This window comes from Biomphalaria glabrata, chromosome 13 (genome assembly GCF_947242115.1).
Source record: "Biomphalaria glabrata chromosome 13, xgBioGlab47.1, whole genome shotgun sequence".
NCBI classification, from domain to species: Eukaryota; Metazoa; Mollusca; class Gastropoda; family Planorbidae; genus Biomphalaria; species Biomphalaria glabrata.
The window spans coordinates 9,409,203-9,426,650 of record NC_074723.1 but is presented as its reverse complement, the minus strand read 5'-3'; the positions used below and the strand labels follow the sequence as shown (position 1 = coordinate 9,426,650).

Below are 17,448 nucleotides of genomic sequence, written 5' to 3'. Positions count from 1 at the left end.
CCAATTTATTCCAATCAGTTTCTATACTCGATCCTCTCTGTCTCACTTCTACACAGTATCCTGAATTATGTTGTTTAGGAAATATCTTACCGAATTTTTCATGTAAGATTATGCACATGTAGCTTGACCAAATATTTTGTTTGAATCTCATGGTATTAAACAACAAGGAGTCTTCATTCAAAGGAAGCAACACAGTACACCCAGACTCATCATTTTCTATGCATCTTATCAGCTGGCTAAACCTAAGAGCCGTCTCCTGCTCTTCCCAGCTCACGAATATTTTCAAAAGAAAGAAATAAAAGGATGTCAATAAAAGCTTGATAACATCGTTGGAACAATTTGAATTCTGTGTCTGAGACCAAGACAGCTCACCCTCAACACACTTCAAACTTTAAACTCAAATTTGGAACATCTTTGAAATTCTAAAAAAAAAAGATTGTATCGTGTAAGTGTATGTGTGCACGTCTAGTTGCGTGTGTGGATGCCTTTCTACGTCGTGTGTCGGTGTGTTCGTGGTTTTCGATCGTAAAGCGCATTTAGTTCAAAGGTTATCTCTGGGATGGTAACACTGTAGACGGTGTAGTTCTAATCTCCACTATATATCTTCGAGTATATAAACACAGTTCGACCTGAGCTGGGTATTTTTTGTCTTAATCTGGATTTTTGTTCTTAATCTGGGTGTCTTGCGATGATATAAAGATTTTTTTTTCAAACTCTTGATTCTTTTTTAAAACTATTCTTGGCTACACCTGAATGTGCCCAGCTGATTGCATTTTATTTTTAAATTTGTATTTCTTAAGGTGTACATTGTAGCTTTTTAAAATCATAGCAAATAATTATTTAGCATATATTTCTATATTTCTATTTAAAAAAATAAAGTAAATTGTGTTTTTATTCGTTTAAAGCTAAATTTGACTAGAGTAACACCTTTAGTTAAATCACTAAATTTAGAAAACCTTTAGGATAGAAGACTCAAAAGTAAAGTAGAAATTATACATAAAACACTGAACCATAATCTTCAAATACAAAAACTAAATTTAATAAAATACTCTGAAAGACACAAAGATAAGGGCATATTCCTAGTCCCATATGCTAGGACAAATTTGTACAAATACTCCTTAGAGCATGGAATGGGTTGCCTGAGCTAGCCAGGAAAACCAGTGACTTGGCAGAATTTTAGTCATTGGTTAATATGCATGACTAAATGCATGACGCGTAGGACGTAATCATCTTCTTTTTCAAGTAACGTCTGTATTATATAAGATAAGATAAGAAGATAAGATAGTTTTAACGTTTGGGGTTGATTATAATAAATTCCGTCCTAGTAGTGCTAAGCACAAAAAGTTACACATATTTTTAAAGAATGCGTGTTTTTTTTTTCTCACTATATTCTCCCAGACGTATATTTGTCAGTATGAAACAAATACATAGAAAACACCAAAGGTAGCGAGCTTATGCGTGGCTGTTTGGAATAACCTAGAATCTGGGTAATTTCCCCAAGCCCTACATCTAAGTGGCAACAGCGCCGATAAAACTCAAGGTTAACAACTACCCAAAATAACGTGCCGAATCTGACATTACTCTCAAAGACAAAATGCTCGCGATGGTTGCTATGATACCGCTATCAACAAAAAAGCAAGGAAATCAGCGTGTATGGTCGCTTTCTGGGGTTTCTGGTAGCCATTACATGACAATGACACAGTTAGATAAAGTAGGTCAGGCTTGGAATGACTTTATTTCGAGATGACTGATATCTAACTCAGAAATGTCATCCTCAATCATAGACATCTCTCCGTCTCTTCCTGGACTTGCATTTATCTAAAAGGTTATCTTCATACATCTTGAGCTTTAAAAAAAAAACGAAACCAGAGATTGAGCAAGTCATATTCAAAGTGGTCAATTTATCAGTAAATCTGTGAACAAGAGATACCAATACAAGCTCGAAGTAAGGTAATGAACCTTTTTTAGACTATGCGATTTATAGTAGAGGTTTTTTAAAGTTTTCGGCCCGGCCATCCCTTTATACGCTCAAAACGTGCTGTTCGATTTATTTTATTTGTGGTGAGATTCATATCGGCAATCAATCCACCTTGTACCAAATAGGTAGATGGGAAAGTAGTCAGCAACTTCTGTATAATGAATCATAATGCAGGTTATAAAATAGGAATCTGTTTCTGTAACCAAAAAAAAAACCGTGGTTTTCTTTATCAAACTTTGGTTTAAGTTCCTCGTTTGTGTATGTTTCAAGAAGCTGATCCTGCATTGGATTCATGTGTCATTGGGGTCTGAGATTGTCACTACGAAAAAGCGTTCAATAGCCAGTCGGGAAAATTGGAGTGGATAGTGTCTTCAAATGTTTGATGTAGGTCGTCATAGAACACTTCGTGTTATTCAACGGTAGTTTGGGGCGAGTTGATTATTATAACAATTATCAGATCGTATAAAATGGCTTTTAGTGAAGAAATGATTGTATACAGTATTTATCTTTCTGTAGACCCCCCCCCCCTTACGGTTGTCTAGCGGATACCTGTGTGTCAGCGGACCATAGTTTAAACACCACTGACCTACAGGGTAGATGTGGTTAGCATAACGACCTACTGTTTTTACCCCCTTTCCCATATATTTCTTCATATTGGTTTGTCTTCTTTTTCTCTCTCTCTCTCTCTCTCTATTTTATTGATTGAACAACTTATTCGGCATTTTAAAACACTAAGTGTAAAGAAAGGTAAGATTACTGTCTGTTGATACTCGGTCGCTGGTTTGTAGGTACAATCAACGAATACAATGAAACATACGTAGGGTATTAACTTGGTAATGTTTTACATCAAATAAACTGGAACATACTTTTGATTTAAAAAAACACAATCATAGTATAGATTTATATATATAAATATACACAGATACTAACGTTGAGATAGACATATATAATATATAAATACATGTACGAATACTAGTTATCAAGTCTAGACGTAAGCCACTAAAATGACACTTCCTTCTGCCTAAAGTTGTCTCTCTTATATTTTTCCTTCAGAAGTGTCATACCAGTACTTATAATCTTTAATGACGTCAGACTCGCCTAACTACCTGCCCTCCTTTTCTCATGGTTACATCAGAAACACGCACTGATTTTCCATATACCGATGATTAACATTTAGTGTGAAGGTTACCGATAAGGACAATTGAGCTCTATCCTCTCTTGATGTAGAAGATAATTGTTGGTATATTTGTTTATGAATCTCTTTTACAGATTCCTTCAAATGTATTAGCTATAAGTGATTATGTGTTAGAAATATTTTCAAATCTATTGTGTGACGTCGTCAAGTCTGTGTCAGTGTGCGCTTGTGTGTGCTTGTAATATTGCCTTTATGTCGTCTGTGATATATGGTCTTTGATGTCATCTGTGATATATGGTTTGTGATATGATATGTGTTATGATCTGTGATGTGGTCTGTGATATATGGTCTGTGATGTGGTCTGTGATGTAATCTATGATGTGGTCTGTGATGTAATCTATGATGTGGTCTGTGATGTGGTCTGTGATATATGGTTATTGATGTGGTCTGTGATAAATAATCTGTGAGTGGTCTGTGATATAATCTATGATGTGGTCTGTGATGCGGTCTGTGATATATGATCTCTGATGTGGTCTGTGATATGGTCTATGATATATGGTCTGTGATGTGGTCTGTGATATATAGTCTGTGAGTAGTCTGTGATGTAATCTATGATGTGGTCTGTGATGTGGCATGTGATGTAATCTGTCTATTATTTTGTAAGGAGCAGAACAAAGAATTCAATCATCGGCACATCCTTCATCCTGCACAAGAGCTCTTCCAGTAAAAAAAATCAACAAAATTACTACGTCGATCTAAAATCCTTGAACTTTTTGGGGGGTGGCTCCGTCTGACTTGAAGAAAACGAGAAAAAAAGAATGGGCACTAAAAAAACACAGCTGAATAAAAATAGAAATCCCCAGACTTTACGCACCAAGTGTTCAAAACATAGACAGAGAGAATCTCAAGTATCGCCGCAGACGTGACCAAATTACCTTCCCTTTAAAAGGAGCGTCTGTAATTTATAATATTGCACGATAACTGATGTTTTTTGACTCGTTAAAACTTGTGTTGCCAAATAGTTTTTCTCCCTGGGGTTAAACGTCTTGTCGACATGTTTGTCACGGCCGATTCGCCAAAAACAGGTCAACGGAACCCCCATTATGTACCGTGGGCAGATGTATTGGTGGGCAGAGGTATTGCTTGGCAGAGGTATTGTTGGGCAGAGGTATTATTGGGCAGAGGTATTGTTGGGCAGAGGTATTGTTGGGCAGAGGTATTGTTGGGCAGAGGTATTTTTGGGCAGAGATATTTCTTGGCAGAGGTATTGTTGGGCAGAGGTATTGTTGGGCAGAGGTATTTTTGGGCAGAGATATTTCTTGGCAGAGGTATTGTTGGGCAGAGGTATTTTTGGGCCGGATAGCAACTCGGCTCGTAGCTGCATCATAATGTGCTGATAACGCGTGTCCGTGTATGAGTGCTGAAAAGAGAATTCTGTATTTTATAAAGCATATATCAACTCACTCTGTCTTTCTGGTACAAATCTTGTACACGTTATTTCTCCCACTTCCCATTCTCGGATCAAGTTAAAACATTGCACAATCATTCATTGTCCTTAACAAAATTAAAATTTTAAAAAAAAATAAAAAATTCACAAATTAATAAAATAATTTTGTTTAATATAGAAAAGGAAAATAAATCTTACATTATTAAGAAATGTTGTTTTAAATTTCTAATTCTTCAACTTATAAAAAAAATTATAAAAAAAAAATATTTTTTTTTTTGCTTATCTTTGTATCAAGCATCGCCATGCTATTGAAGTAAAATGGTCACCTGATCACTTTCGCCAATCACAAACGGTTTGGAGATTAAGAGAGATTCCATTGTTTATGTTGATGATAACAGGTAAAAGGAATATCCCGCTATTTTAGTGTCGACGTTTCAATGAAATAGTCTTCGTGCTACCTGAGACTAAGTAGTTGTAGAGTTGGTTGAGAAGAACAATAACAATATCCCCTGCTGAGGGAAGTATGACAACTGACCTCACAGATACCTACAAGGCCCTTAACATCCCTGATTCTCGTCGCCTGCCAGAGGGTGATATAACTGCAGGCATAGCAAGATGGCCACACTGGGTAAACTCTTATTTGACCGTTATAATTTTTTTTAAAGAAAAGACATTTCCCCAATCTAAATTTGGCTAGTGAAGTAGATCTACATCAAGATCCAAAATCGGTTTTGAAAAGACTGTAGCTTTTTTTGGAAAGGATTATCGCATTTGAAAATGTCTGAATATAAGGCATTATTGATTCATGAATCTAGAATTCAATGTTCATGATAGTTTTGCACATTATCTTCTCAGTCTAGATTTAAAGACCTGCCATTGGAACGTTATAAAGTGCAGTAGATTTTTAAAAAATTAGTTTAGTTTAAGCAGAATTCTTTCTCGGGGGAGGGAAGGCAGTATAGATAATCCTCCACCATATTTTAAACACATTTATGCAAACGGTTTTAGATTTTTTGTCAGAAGAATATTTTTTTTACAAATATATTGCAAAGTTAGGTAGGTTCTGTCATACTAACAACTAAATTTACAAAATAATGTTTACTTTTATGTTTAAAGAGAATAAATCTATTAAATATACATTTAATTGAAACATAATTTAAAATAACAATTAATAAGTAATTTTTCATACTATCGCGTGAACTGCAATAGACCCAGGCACTATACACTCATTTTCACCAAATCTTTGCTTGACCGTTGGGGCACGGCACAAGATCGGTCAACCTTCTTTTCCCATTCTTCTCTGACATTTGCTTTGATAGAATTTCATTCTGATATTCTTTCAGAAAATATTGAAACCTGCTTTTTTACCTGCCAGGGTGGACCACTTCAAAGGCCGATTTTGAGTTTGTGTTTCCACACAAACCATCTTTGTAACCTTGTTTTGTTTTAACTTCACTATCGTAAGTTTTCTTGGATCTGTCTTGTCTGCTTGACCAGTCTTTGACCATCTGACCAGTTATTTCCTCCTTCACCTCACTGATGGTAAAGATTTTTTTTTTTTTAATTTGTTTTTTTTTAACTATTAAAATTAGAATTCCATATTTAGACTTAGATCCAAGCCTTGCGTACTGAGCATAGGGCTGCACGTTCTCAGCACGGACATTGGTCAAGGATTACATCCTCAGCAACTTTCCAGCTACTGCCAAAGTATTTTACATGTTATAAGAAGGTGCGACTCCTAGTTAGACGGGGACGAAGTTGCTAGTCAAATAACAAATTACAACCTATCCTGAAAAAACAACTAAATGATCATTTTTGCAGCCAATGTGAAACTGTATCTTTATTTTTCTTACAGTGACTTTAAGACCCTGGCTTCTTGCTCTCAGTTTGACTCAATCTGTAGAAAAAAAGTTAGAGATGGTTAGTGAATGATAGATAGAAGAATGTAACTATGTTAAACAAAGTCAAGACTACAATTTAGACTAAAACACCTTCTTGTCATCGGGTGCGAAGAACGAACAAGAAAGATAATAGATTATCAGGGAGATGTATAATGTGTAGATGTAGGAGATGTATAATGTGTAGATGTAGGAGATGTATAATGTGTAGATGTAGGAGATGTATAATGTGTAGATGTAGGAGATGTATAATGTGTAGATGTAGGAGATGTATAATGTGTAGATGTAGGAGATGTATAATGTGTAGATGTAGGAGATGTATAATGTGTAGATGTAGGAGATTTTTAATGTGTAGATGTAGGAGATGTATAATGTGTAGATGTAGGACATGTATAATGTGTAGATGTAGGAGATGTATAATGTGTAGATGTAGGAGATTTATAATGTGTAGATGTAGGAGATGTATAATGTGTAGATGTAGGAGACGTATAATGTGTAGATGTAGGAGATGTATAATGTGTAGATGTAACAGATGTATAATGTGTAGATGTAGGAGATGTATAATGTGTAGATGTAGGAGATTTTTAATGTGTAGATGTAGGAGATGTATAATGTGTAGATGTAGGAGACGTATAATGTGTAGATGTAGGAGATGTATTATGTGTAGATGTAAGAGATGTATAATGTGTAGATGTAGGAGATGTATAATGTGTAGATGTAGGAGATTTTTAATGTGTAGATGTAAGAGATGTATAATGTGTAGATGTAGGAGATGTATAATGTGTAGATGTAGGAGATGTATAATGTGTAGATGTAGGAAATGTATAATGTGTAGATGTCCGACACTTATTGAAGCAGTTGGTGGAGGGGGGGGGGAGGTTTCAGAAAATATTGACACTGACCGACAATGTTCTTCAAAGAATGATTCATCTGGTGTAGATAGCTGAGGAGGGGCATTCAATTACAAATTTGAAGAAACTACTTTCAAATGTGGCATGTCAAGAGACGAATTTTTCCATCCCAGGAGAAACCTGAGAAATTTGTCTCTCTATCAGGTGACTTTATGTCAATAACTTACCTGAGATTTCAAACTCTACTACGCTTGCTTCCATGTTTTAAGTTCATCTGTCAAGAAGTATTTTATGAGGGGTCGCGGTGGCGGATTGGCTTCCGAACCTGGGGTCCTGTGTTCGAATCTGAGTGAATACTTGGATTTTGAATTTTAGGGCGCCCCTTAGTCCAGACACCTCTAATGGGTACCTGACTTTAGTTGGGGGTTAGTAAATGTTGTTGGTCTTTGTGCTGGTCACATGACACCCCCTTCGTTGACCGTCGGTCATACAAACATGACCTTAACATATGCCCTATAGAGCACAAGGTCTGAAAGTGGAACTTAACGTTTATTAATAATGTATTTTCTGAAGCGAAATTGTTTCAGTGGCAAGCAGCCAATGGTCGCTCTAAAAAATATCCTCACATTTATATTAGTATTTTATCCTTTAAAAAAATAGTCTGAATTCTACTTTACTGTTTGTCGAATCCACAAACAACAACTCTAATGTTTTTTTTGCATTGCATTTCTCCGCAGCCAACTTGACTTGCTTCTCTATTCAAAATCTGAAACAAAGACATTTGAAACGATTTGTGGGCTTCCGTCTTAATCATTTTTTTTCGAGCATTGATTTCTACACTCTGTAAAGGAACGCAAACACGCTTTAGGAAGCCTCTTTATTTTGGAAATTATAATAAAATCTTTTTTTTTTTTTAATCACGGTTCTACCATACACATGTTACAATATTGGTTATCATTTCACTTAAACTCTGACAAGCGTGGTGCTCACCTATAGCAAGCAAAATAATCTACACGGCCAGGTGCTGGACCAGCCCGATGTTGTAGGAGTCGATGTGGTCATGTAGAATACGACATGTGTTGAGTTAGATACAAGAATAGTATCAGTACTTTTCTTAAGGACACGCGGTGACGACCAGAGACGGTAGATTAACACGGAGTAATTTTTATCTACAATACTAGTACATATCACATCAAGACTAAACGAACTGTGACGTGGGCTCCTGGTGTGCTAAGACAAGAAAGAGAGGGACTGTCCAGTGTGACTTACTATTTGTACCAAGTATCAATTCATATGTAACTATGTTATTTTAGCCTTATAATCATATAATTCAGAACATTTCTACTATTATTTATTTCTTATATGTTTTGTATTCATTACATTGTACTATCTACATTATAAACCAACCAACACATATAAACATCACGTTATTATTTTAATTATATCCGATGTTGATGGTTAACAGCTGGATACTTATATATATATATATATATATATATATATATATATATATATATATATATATATATAGATATATATATATATATATATATATATATATATATATATATATATTTATATCAATAATTAAATATCTATTTTAAGTACACTATTGTGTTCGGAGGTCCTAATTTGTAAAATTAGTCATTGTTGCGCTCATTACTTCATCGTCACTGTATGACGTATCATTATTACTATTCGACAAACAGCAGCGCGAATCATCACAGACATCTTGCCATCAAGAGCTGATATACAAGAGCTGATATACAAGAGCTGATATACAAGAGCCTATATACAAGAGCTGATATACAAGAGCTGATATATAGATTCTTGACAACTAGAATTGTTTATTGCTCACATGGCTGTCATAAATCGTTTAGTTAACGTTTCTTGCATGACAAAAACGGGCCCTCTTTAAGTGCTCTTTCATTATTTAACTTTGATTTTGATTTGATCAGCAATTTTTCTTTCTAGTTTAAAAAAGTGCCGAGAGAATGCATTTCTGCAGATCAAAATGCAGGAAATTTGTTAATTTTTATACAGTAATTGTGCCGTTCATACCTTTACATAAGTTTTCCTTTTTTTTTTTGGAAAAAAAAAAAGTTTTTATATAGTTTTCTTGTTTTATATTGTGATTTTAAATATATAGTTTAATAGTCTAAACAACAAAAAATATATACTCTGTGATACGCATACCCAAGTTTGAGAAGCACTGATCTATCTAACCCAAATCTAGTCCTCTGAAACGCAACATTTTTGCTGAATGTTCATTAGAGTCTTTGGACGGGCTACAATTGACAGTAAAGACTTTCTCAACCAGCAATATTAAAGATTTGATTAGCCTAATGGTTAAAATATTTTACCTGGGCGTAGTGACCACAACGATGAGTGTATCTGGAAGTGGTTCTGATGGTGCAACGGTAGAAAGGGGGGTCCAAATAGTTTTTTTCAGTGAGCCAATGTTCTACAGCCGCCTTTGCCAGCTCACCATTATAGGTGCTGTATTTAGCTGTTGAAGAGAGAGATGAAAGCCTTCCATCCAGCCTTCGCCTGGCCAAGAGAGCAAGCACAAATTTTACTATTGAGACCTACCCAAAATATAACGAGACTTACTGAAGTCATCAAACACGTGAAAAGTACAGATGGAGATCTTTGTACATATTCGCACCACAGGCCGACAACAATTGTTGACCAATTTTGAGCTAACATTTTTAAGGTATAACATTTTTTGTGTGTGCATATAATCCTAATCTCTAGGAATCCACATCGTGAACTATTAGCTCATGTGTCCCACTATTAATGTATTTACGATGATTTCTATGTTTACTACCTACAGGTATATTAATTTGAGTCTTAAGATTAACAAAAGAAAAATCCATAAACAATCTTTTTTTTTCTAAGACAATACATTATTTGTACAAATGTATTACGTGTATATTTAGCTCTTATCAAACATTGAAAGTTACATTGAGCACTTTAAACCCCGACAAATCACCCCCTCCTGAGAAAAAATCCTGGTTAAGCGAATTAATAAATCTACTAGACTTTATAATATTCTACAGTAAAGTGTAATGCCTTTAGATCTAGGCTTACAAGACAATGCGCAACTTGTTTCTGAACATTAATTTACTAAACTCATCAATAAATAGGGCCTACTTTCTGAAATACCTGAAAACCTATAGACTGTTCGACAATCCACTGGAAGTAACAAAGACTAAGACTATGTTTGTAAATGTTCAAAGAATCATCGCCTTTTGACATGGCATGGTCGAATCTTTAAGAAAGTAAATTTGGGCATTTTCAATTTTCTAACAAGAGTGTGCTGTAACCATAGACATAAATAAATATAGACTGGCCGATTAAAGAGTTTTATGAAACGAAAATTTGTGACTTGCAATTTTGTATACTTTATTATACAGCATTTATGAGCAGTATAAAAGTTAAGTATTCATATCTATTTCTGCCATAACCTATATAAGTATTACATTATTTTCACTAGTGTTTTTTTAATCTCTAAGAATGAAGATCATGCAATGTTTCATACTTCGGAAATCCGAATACAATAGATGTACATGTTTTCAAGTTACATGAAGTTACTTCCTTCGGCCAGTCTATATTTATATATGTCTATGGCTGTAACATATTGAAGAATAATTCAACGGATGTAGCCATGGTGACTAGCTAGATTATGTCATATATATTTTGAGAACATTTTGTCACCATGTCATTATTTAATAGTTTTCAGTTTCAGGGTATGTTTTATTGTTCACAAATAAGTTTTCTCTGGTCTAAATTCTTCAACTTTTTTTCTTTAGGAAACTAATTGCTTCCTGGTGTGGCAGAGGTACGTCAGTGCTAGTCCCAGAGAAAAATCATTAAGAAGAGAAAGTCTCAAGGACAGTGACAGTGACAGTAACTGGCTTACTTTTAGACCTGAACAAAATTTGACCATATTTATCTGCTGGTGGTGAGTACCCTACGTGGTTATCGCACATGCTGTCATAAGTATTGGCCCTGTCCATGTAAAAAGTGCTCCAAGACTAAAACAGTGAAATAAAATGTAAATATTAGTTGACGAAATTGTAAGAGATATAGTCCTGCAGGTCTCATTGATACAAGTCATGGAGCTCAGACAAAACATGTGCTGCCATTTTTTTTAAAAGAACATTTTTATTTCAATTTCCCCCCCCCCCTTTTTATTTTTAGGCCAAATAATTTGTTTTGTAACAAAGCTCCAATGAACTCACTCTGTCTGTCTGGTTAGAATTTTTTACACTTTTGTTTTTTCTCAAACTTCCCCTTCCCGTGGATCGAATTGAAATTTTGCACAATTATTGATTGTTGATGATAACACAGGAATCAGTCCAAAGAAAATCAAAAAGTTCATCTATAAATAATAATTAATTAATTTAGTTTTATTTAGAAATAGGGAGATAAGAGAGATAAGACTTGTAATATTGAGAGATTTGACAGCGATCTAACGCTTTCCTCCCTACATTTAATATAATATTTATTATCTAAAAAGTATTTTTATGTTTTGTATTTTTTCTGTATTTTCTCCGATTTTTTAAACTCATTTTTCGATTTTCCTTAAGCTTTAAAAAAAAAAAAACGGAGACAGTAATTTTAGTAGCATTCTATGTAAGCCCTTTCTTTTTTCTTTCTTTGATATATGTATATATATATATATATATATATATATATATATATATATATATATGTGTGTGTGTGTATGTACATATATATATATATGAAAGTCGTGTATTATTGGTCGAATGAGCGTGTGTCATGTGTTAAAGTAGCTTATAGATCGATATATCGATAGATAGATAGATAGATAGATAGATAGATAGATAGATAGATAGATAGATAGATAGATAGATAGATAGATAGATAGATAGATCGACAGATAGATCGATAGATAGATAGATAGATAGATCGATAGATAGATAGATAGATAGATAGCTAGATAGATAGATAGATAGATAGATAGATAGATAGATAGATAGATGGTTGGACGAATGATGAATGTATGGAAAGAGATAGATATATTGATTGAGTCATTTATTGACTAATTAATAATTAGATGGCAATTTATTTTATAGATATCGACTTGACCATGGTATCTGTAAAACAGTTGAAGATAACGTCATAGACCATCGGTACACATTCATTCAACCTTTGACCTCAACAACTACGTGAGTATTCTTGCTCACCAAGGGTTCAAGTCGGAGCTTCTTCCTCTCCTCATTCATCAGATTTAGGTACGTGGCTCTTGCAGTGTCTGTTACACGGAAGACGTAGTAAGCTCTAGTCACAGCCAAGGACATACAGCAAGTCCAGACAAGAACAATTGGAAGACAGGTCTATAGAGAGAAAACAAAAAGCCCATTGATAAAAGAATCTATTATCGATGATCATCGCCCAACGGCAGAGAGTTTGACAAATATTGTTTCAGGACTATTGAAACCAAGTCGTTCGATCGACAATATTCAGCATCACATGAGTAAAGTTAAAAAAACAAACAAAAATTCCCAGTACATATGACATAATTATAATAATTGTTCTCTATGGCCCTTCAGAAGCGACTATAGATCATCTCATGGAAATGAGATGAATGCCTGGGCATTAGCTGTGGTCGGAACGACCCGCAGCTGATGTATTCAAAGGAACGGCAGTGCCGATACAGTTTGGGGTCAGAGGCGTCGCAGGTTCTGCCAGAGTGTAGCACTGGGTGCTGCAAACTGCCTAAGGGTCGCCAGCTCCTGATTTTTCCTCAGGGTTGACTCCCGAAGCCTTTCTCATGATTGGGTATAGCTGCAAGGCAACAGAGGTTTGAATTCAGAGTTTTCCTTCTCCTAGGTGGGTAGCCAGCTATGGCTAACGAGCCCCTCCTGCCCTAAGCTTACTGGTTAAGGCGCCAGTTGCTCGTCTTTGCCCCTTCTCCTGTTAGTGTTGGTTCCGGTAGGTTGTCATTGCCGGAAGTGGTAATGGATGCAAGCACTCCACTACCTATAAAATGCTTCCTAATGGCATGCGTCTCAAATAGCCTCTGACAACCTGACCAACTCCTGGCTCAGATATTGACTTCCGGCGGAACTGCTCTAATATTTGATATAATGGTTCATATTTTTAAACATGAAAATTAGCCACCTCAGTTAGAGTTAGCTCCTTAGGTAGATAATATATTTTGGGATGTTTAATTGGCACACTCACAATCTTTCTAGTTCCTATATTGAGAATCTGTCACAGTCTCGGTTGACATTTCCTGTTCTCTGTTCGCCTTGGGTCATGAGGGTGAATGACAAGAGAAACCTCCGATTTAAAAAGAGGAAGTAAGAATGACTAAATTGACTTTCAGTCAGTAGTATTTTTTGGTTTGTCGAGAACAGAAGTAACTTTGAGTTGAATAGAGTAGTCTCTGGAACTTGAGACACTGTACGCATATTTTTAAAAAGTGGTTTTCTGTACTTAGAGCTGGATACATGTTATTGAAGTTTACTGTTACTCGCTGTGATGCGGACGCATTTTAGTAGTGAAGTTGTGTTATAAAGGACTTCGATATTTGATACCGCTGTTATGCGGATAAAGTTATATTTCAACTCAGGGGCGGATTGGGTATCAAAATCGGCCCGGGCATTACCATATAAACCGGCCCACAAATGGCATGTCTTAATTTTCGGCGTGTAATTAATCTTCATTACTTTCTGATCTTTCATTCTTTCAAAAGTTTTTTCTACACTAAAATACTCTCTTCCTATAATTAGTGGAAAGACAGTACACACTGCCAAGGGACAGGTAGGGAGTCCGGGGGAGCGCTGTGAGCAGCCCCAATGGGGTCCGGGGCGAAGCCCCGGTACCAAGAATAATTTCCGTTATTTTAAGCTTTAAAAAATGCATATTCTGAGGTATATACAGTGCAATTAGCCTGCTACTCTTCCGCAAAATTTGCTATTCACTGGAGTTCAGCGACTGGTAGAAAATGGTAAAATGCTTTAGTTTTTGTATCGGAAAGGAGAGGATAACCACAAAACCCCTTTTGGCTACGCTCATGAAATTTGGTGACTGTAATTTGCTTAAGACAACGAGGTCTGAGGCAAGTGATAGTTTGAACCCCTCCCCTCCCGACTACGCCCATGTGTTAAATTATAGGTGTAAGACTAATTCTCTACAAAAAATTTAAAGTTTGATAACGCATCGAAAACTGGATGAATGCATTCGTAGGATTACATAATGTATTCTATTTATACATGTAGCCTATGTATTCTGGAAACTATAAACAATACATTAGCAGACTAATAAGTTTGAAGCTTTTTGGTATTACTTATAGATTACGAACGTTTCTTAAAAAAAAAGGTAGTTACGCCCTACGCATTTCATGTGTCAATCTAGTCGTGCTTGTTGATCTGTGACTTAAAATATGCTAAATCATTTGTTCCTGGCTGACTCAGGCAACCCATTCCATTAAAAGATAAGAGAAAGCAGAACGGTTGAAGAGGTACTTACTTAATGTGAAAAGCTCTTGCTTCCTCCTAGTACATTCTCAAAAATGCGAATTGTATATATATGAATATACCATGACCCATTATTTAAAATATAAATTAAATCTCCTTTAATTAAATATCGGATGTGACAGCGCTATATAAATTATTGAAATTATTGTAATAATTTTCATCATTAATGACTTCATACTAAGCATAAGTTTGCCATTAATTATAATAGTATAAAAATTTATTTAGATCTAGATTTATTTTTTAATCAAATAATTTGTTTAAAGCCATAAGTGTAGTATTTTTAGATCTATGTTTTTAAAAATAAACAAAAAGAAACTTCTTATTTCTTTTCAAATCGCAGAAAGTAGAACTTTATACCCATATTGAGCTGTGAAAAAGTTGCGCGGTTTGCAATTTCGCGGCTGTGTGTATGTGTTCAAGTTAATTTCTATTAAGTATTGTTAAAGAGCTAATTGTAGCGCCTATCTTTTTTTTGCTGCATTATATCAATGTTTTCTAACGTAACCTCTATCATCCCTCTTTTTGGTTAACTTTCAATGGAGACATCAGAATACGGGGAGGGAAGGCGCAAAAAAATGGGAGCGCAATCAAAGGTTCATGCTGACCAGCAAAAGGATTAGGCCAAACACAGCCTCGAAGACATCAAAGCAGTCCATGCCGCTCGTGCATAGCAGAAAGTACAGTCTAACGTTTTTCTATCAATACGTACAGTGTATAGTGTAGTTTTCTTGATATTCTTGTTGAATTTCAAACAAAATTAATTCGTGTTCGGGCCTTTGTGTCTTGCTGCTGTCACTTATTTTTTTAAAGTTGTATGCATTGAAATTTGTTTTTCTTTGGTCGCGACCAGACCGGCCCATTTGGTACCGGCCCACCGGGCATTTGCTCGTTAGCCCATATAGCCAGTCCGCCCCTGTTTCAATCGGATATTTTGATGAAACGACTAGAAGAACAGTAACAAAATAAAGAAACAATCTACATAATTATATCTCTATCAATCTGTCTGTCTATCTCTATCTATCTATCTATCTATCTATCTATCTATCTATCTATCTATCTATCTATCTATCTATCTATCTATCTATCTATCTATCTATCTATGTCACTGTTATTTTATCTGTTATCTACATGTCTATCTATTTTGTCTTATCACCGTAGTATAAAATCGTCACTGACCATTGCTCCAATGAGACCATAAAACAATTAGATGTAATCTCCTGCTCCGATCAGGCCTGTTAGGAGCAAATCTTTAAAAGTTTCCTTCTAGTTTGAATCTAAAACATTAACTGCGTTTGTCAAATAGCCTTTAAATGTATTAATTTTACTATACTAGTTATTTTTGTCTTTCCATACTTTATGACAAGACAAATAAGATTTAAATAGCAGATTAAAAAGCTCAGATTATTATTATTATAAAAACTATAGACGCCAGATAAAACACCTTGGGATCAAGTCAGTCGCACCCATCAGTTGAAGTCAAAGTAGGAAGAATGTGTCAAGCTGTCTCTTGATGTTAAAATGTAAATTGTGCAATCCCACGATCGGGCTGTTCCTTAGGATAAGAACCTTTACAATGAAGCGGTTCTCAACCTTTTATGCTCGGCGACCCCTTTTTACAATCCGCCTATCTGCCGCGACCCCGCCCCCCCCACACACATACGGCAGTAGAAGAATAGACAATAATCTATATTATAAAGTAGAATGTGTGGTGTATGTATGTATGTATGGATGTATGTTACTTATAGACATCAAAACCGCTTGACCAATCTTGATAAAACTAGGCAGGAATGTTCCTTGGGTACCAACTTAGACCGTAGTGTATGTATTGTAGCCCTAAAACAAACTTAAGACCCTCAAAAAAAAAAAGTTGTCCGACTCTATTACAGCTATAGTATTTTATGGATCTAGGCCATGTCTACAATGTTGACATGAGAAAAGATAGAAAGGATTTAGACCTAGATCTAATTTTAAGAAATACACTTTGCGCAGATAGTTTTTTACTTTGACACATGAAAAGACAAAAAAAAGATCCATTGATTTCATTATATAATAAAATTAACCTTCAATTTTGTGTTTTAAAAGCATTTTTTACATTAATTAGTTCCTTATATCTGTGATTACAGATTTCCTGACGAACATTCTTTCATTAGACAATTCCGTAATGGGTATACCCCGTAATGAATCGCGTACTAAATATTAATTCGTTTAATTGTTTACTTTATAATCCCATCCCTAGATCTACAACTCTAATTCAACTCTAAGATGATAAAACTTCTCTTCGCACAGATAGTTTTATACTTTAACACATAAACATATTAATTAAAGTCCATTCATTTCATATTTTGATCAAATAAACATTCAAATTTGGTTTTCTAAAGCTACATTCACCTATGAAAGCTGCGAAGCCGAGTTGAGATAGGCCTAGATCTATATTCATTCATGAATCGCGTACTAAATATAATTTCGTTTAATTGTTCACTTTATAATCCCATTCATTTAACAAAGCTATCGCTCTTTTCGTTTTTAATAGATAAGAATGTATCGACTTCGGGTAAACCCATTTTCGCAAACCTAATTTTATTTTCGTAGCGAAAGAGAAATAACGTGAAAGGATCATTAGCTAAG

The 17,448-nt window shown here is 35.1% G+C and overlaps 1 protein-coding gene across 1 annotated transcript; it reads right to left on the bottom strand.

Annotated features, from left to right (window-relative positions):
- Window positions 1-6,382: 6,382 nt before the first annotated feature.
- On the bottom strand, window positions 6,383-16,301 carry LOC106059933 (uncharacterized). Its single transcript, XM_056008633.1, has 6 exons — window positions 16,000-16,301; window positions 12,526-12,675; window positions 11,235-11,349; window positions 9,673-9,818; window positions 7,987-8,075; window positions 6,383-6,457 (listed from the first exon to the last, which is right to left on the bottom strand). The coding sequence occupies exons 1-6, from the start codon at window positions 16,000-16,002 to the stop codon at window positions 6,421-6,423; spliced, it is 540 nt and encodes a 179-aa protein (XP_055864608.1). The 5' UTR covers window positions 16,003-16,301; the 3' UTR covers window positions 6,383-6,420.
- Window positions 16,302-17,448: the final 1,147 nt, after the last annotated feature.

Coding starts and splice junctions, on each gene's coding strand:
- LOC106059933 (XM_056008633.1), bottom strand. Junction 9,819..11,234: donor AATTTTGTTCAGGTCTAAAA/GTAAGCCAGTTA, acceptor TCTCTTCAACAG/CTAAATACAGCACCTATAAT. Junction 8,076..9,672: donor GTTGTGGTCACTACGCCCAG/GTAAAATATTTT, acceptor TCTTTGTTTCAG/ATTTTGAATAGAGAAGCAAG.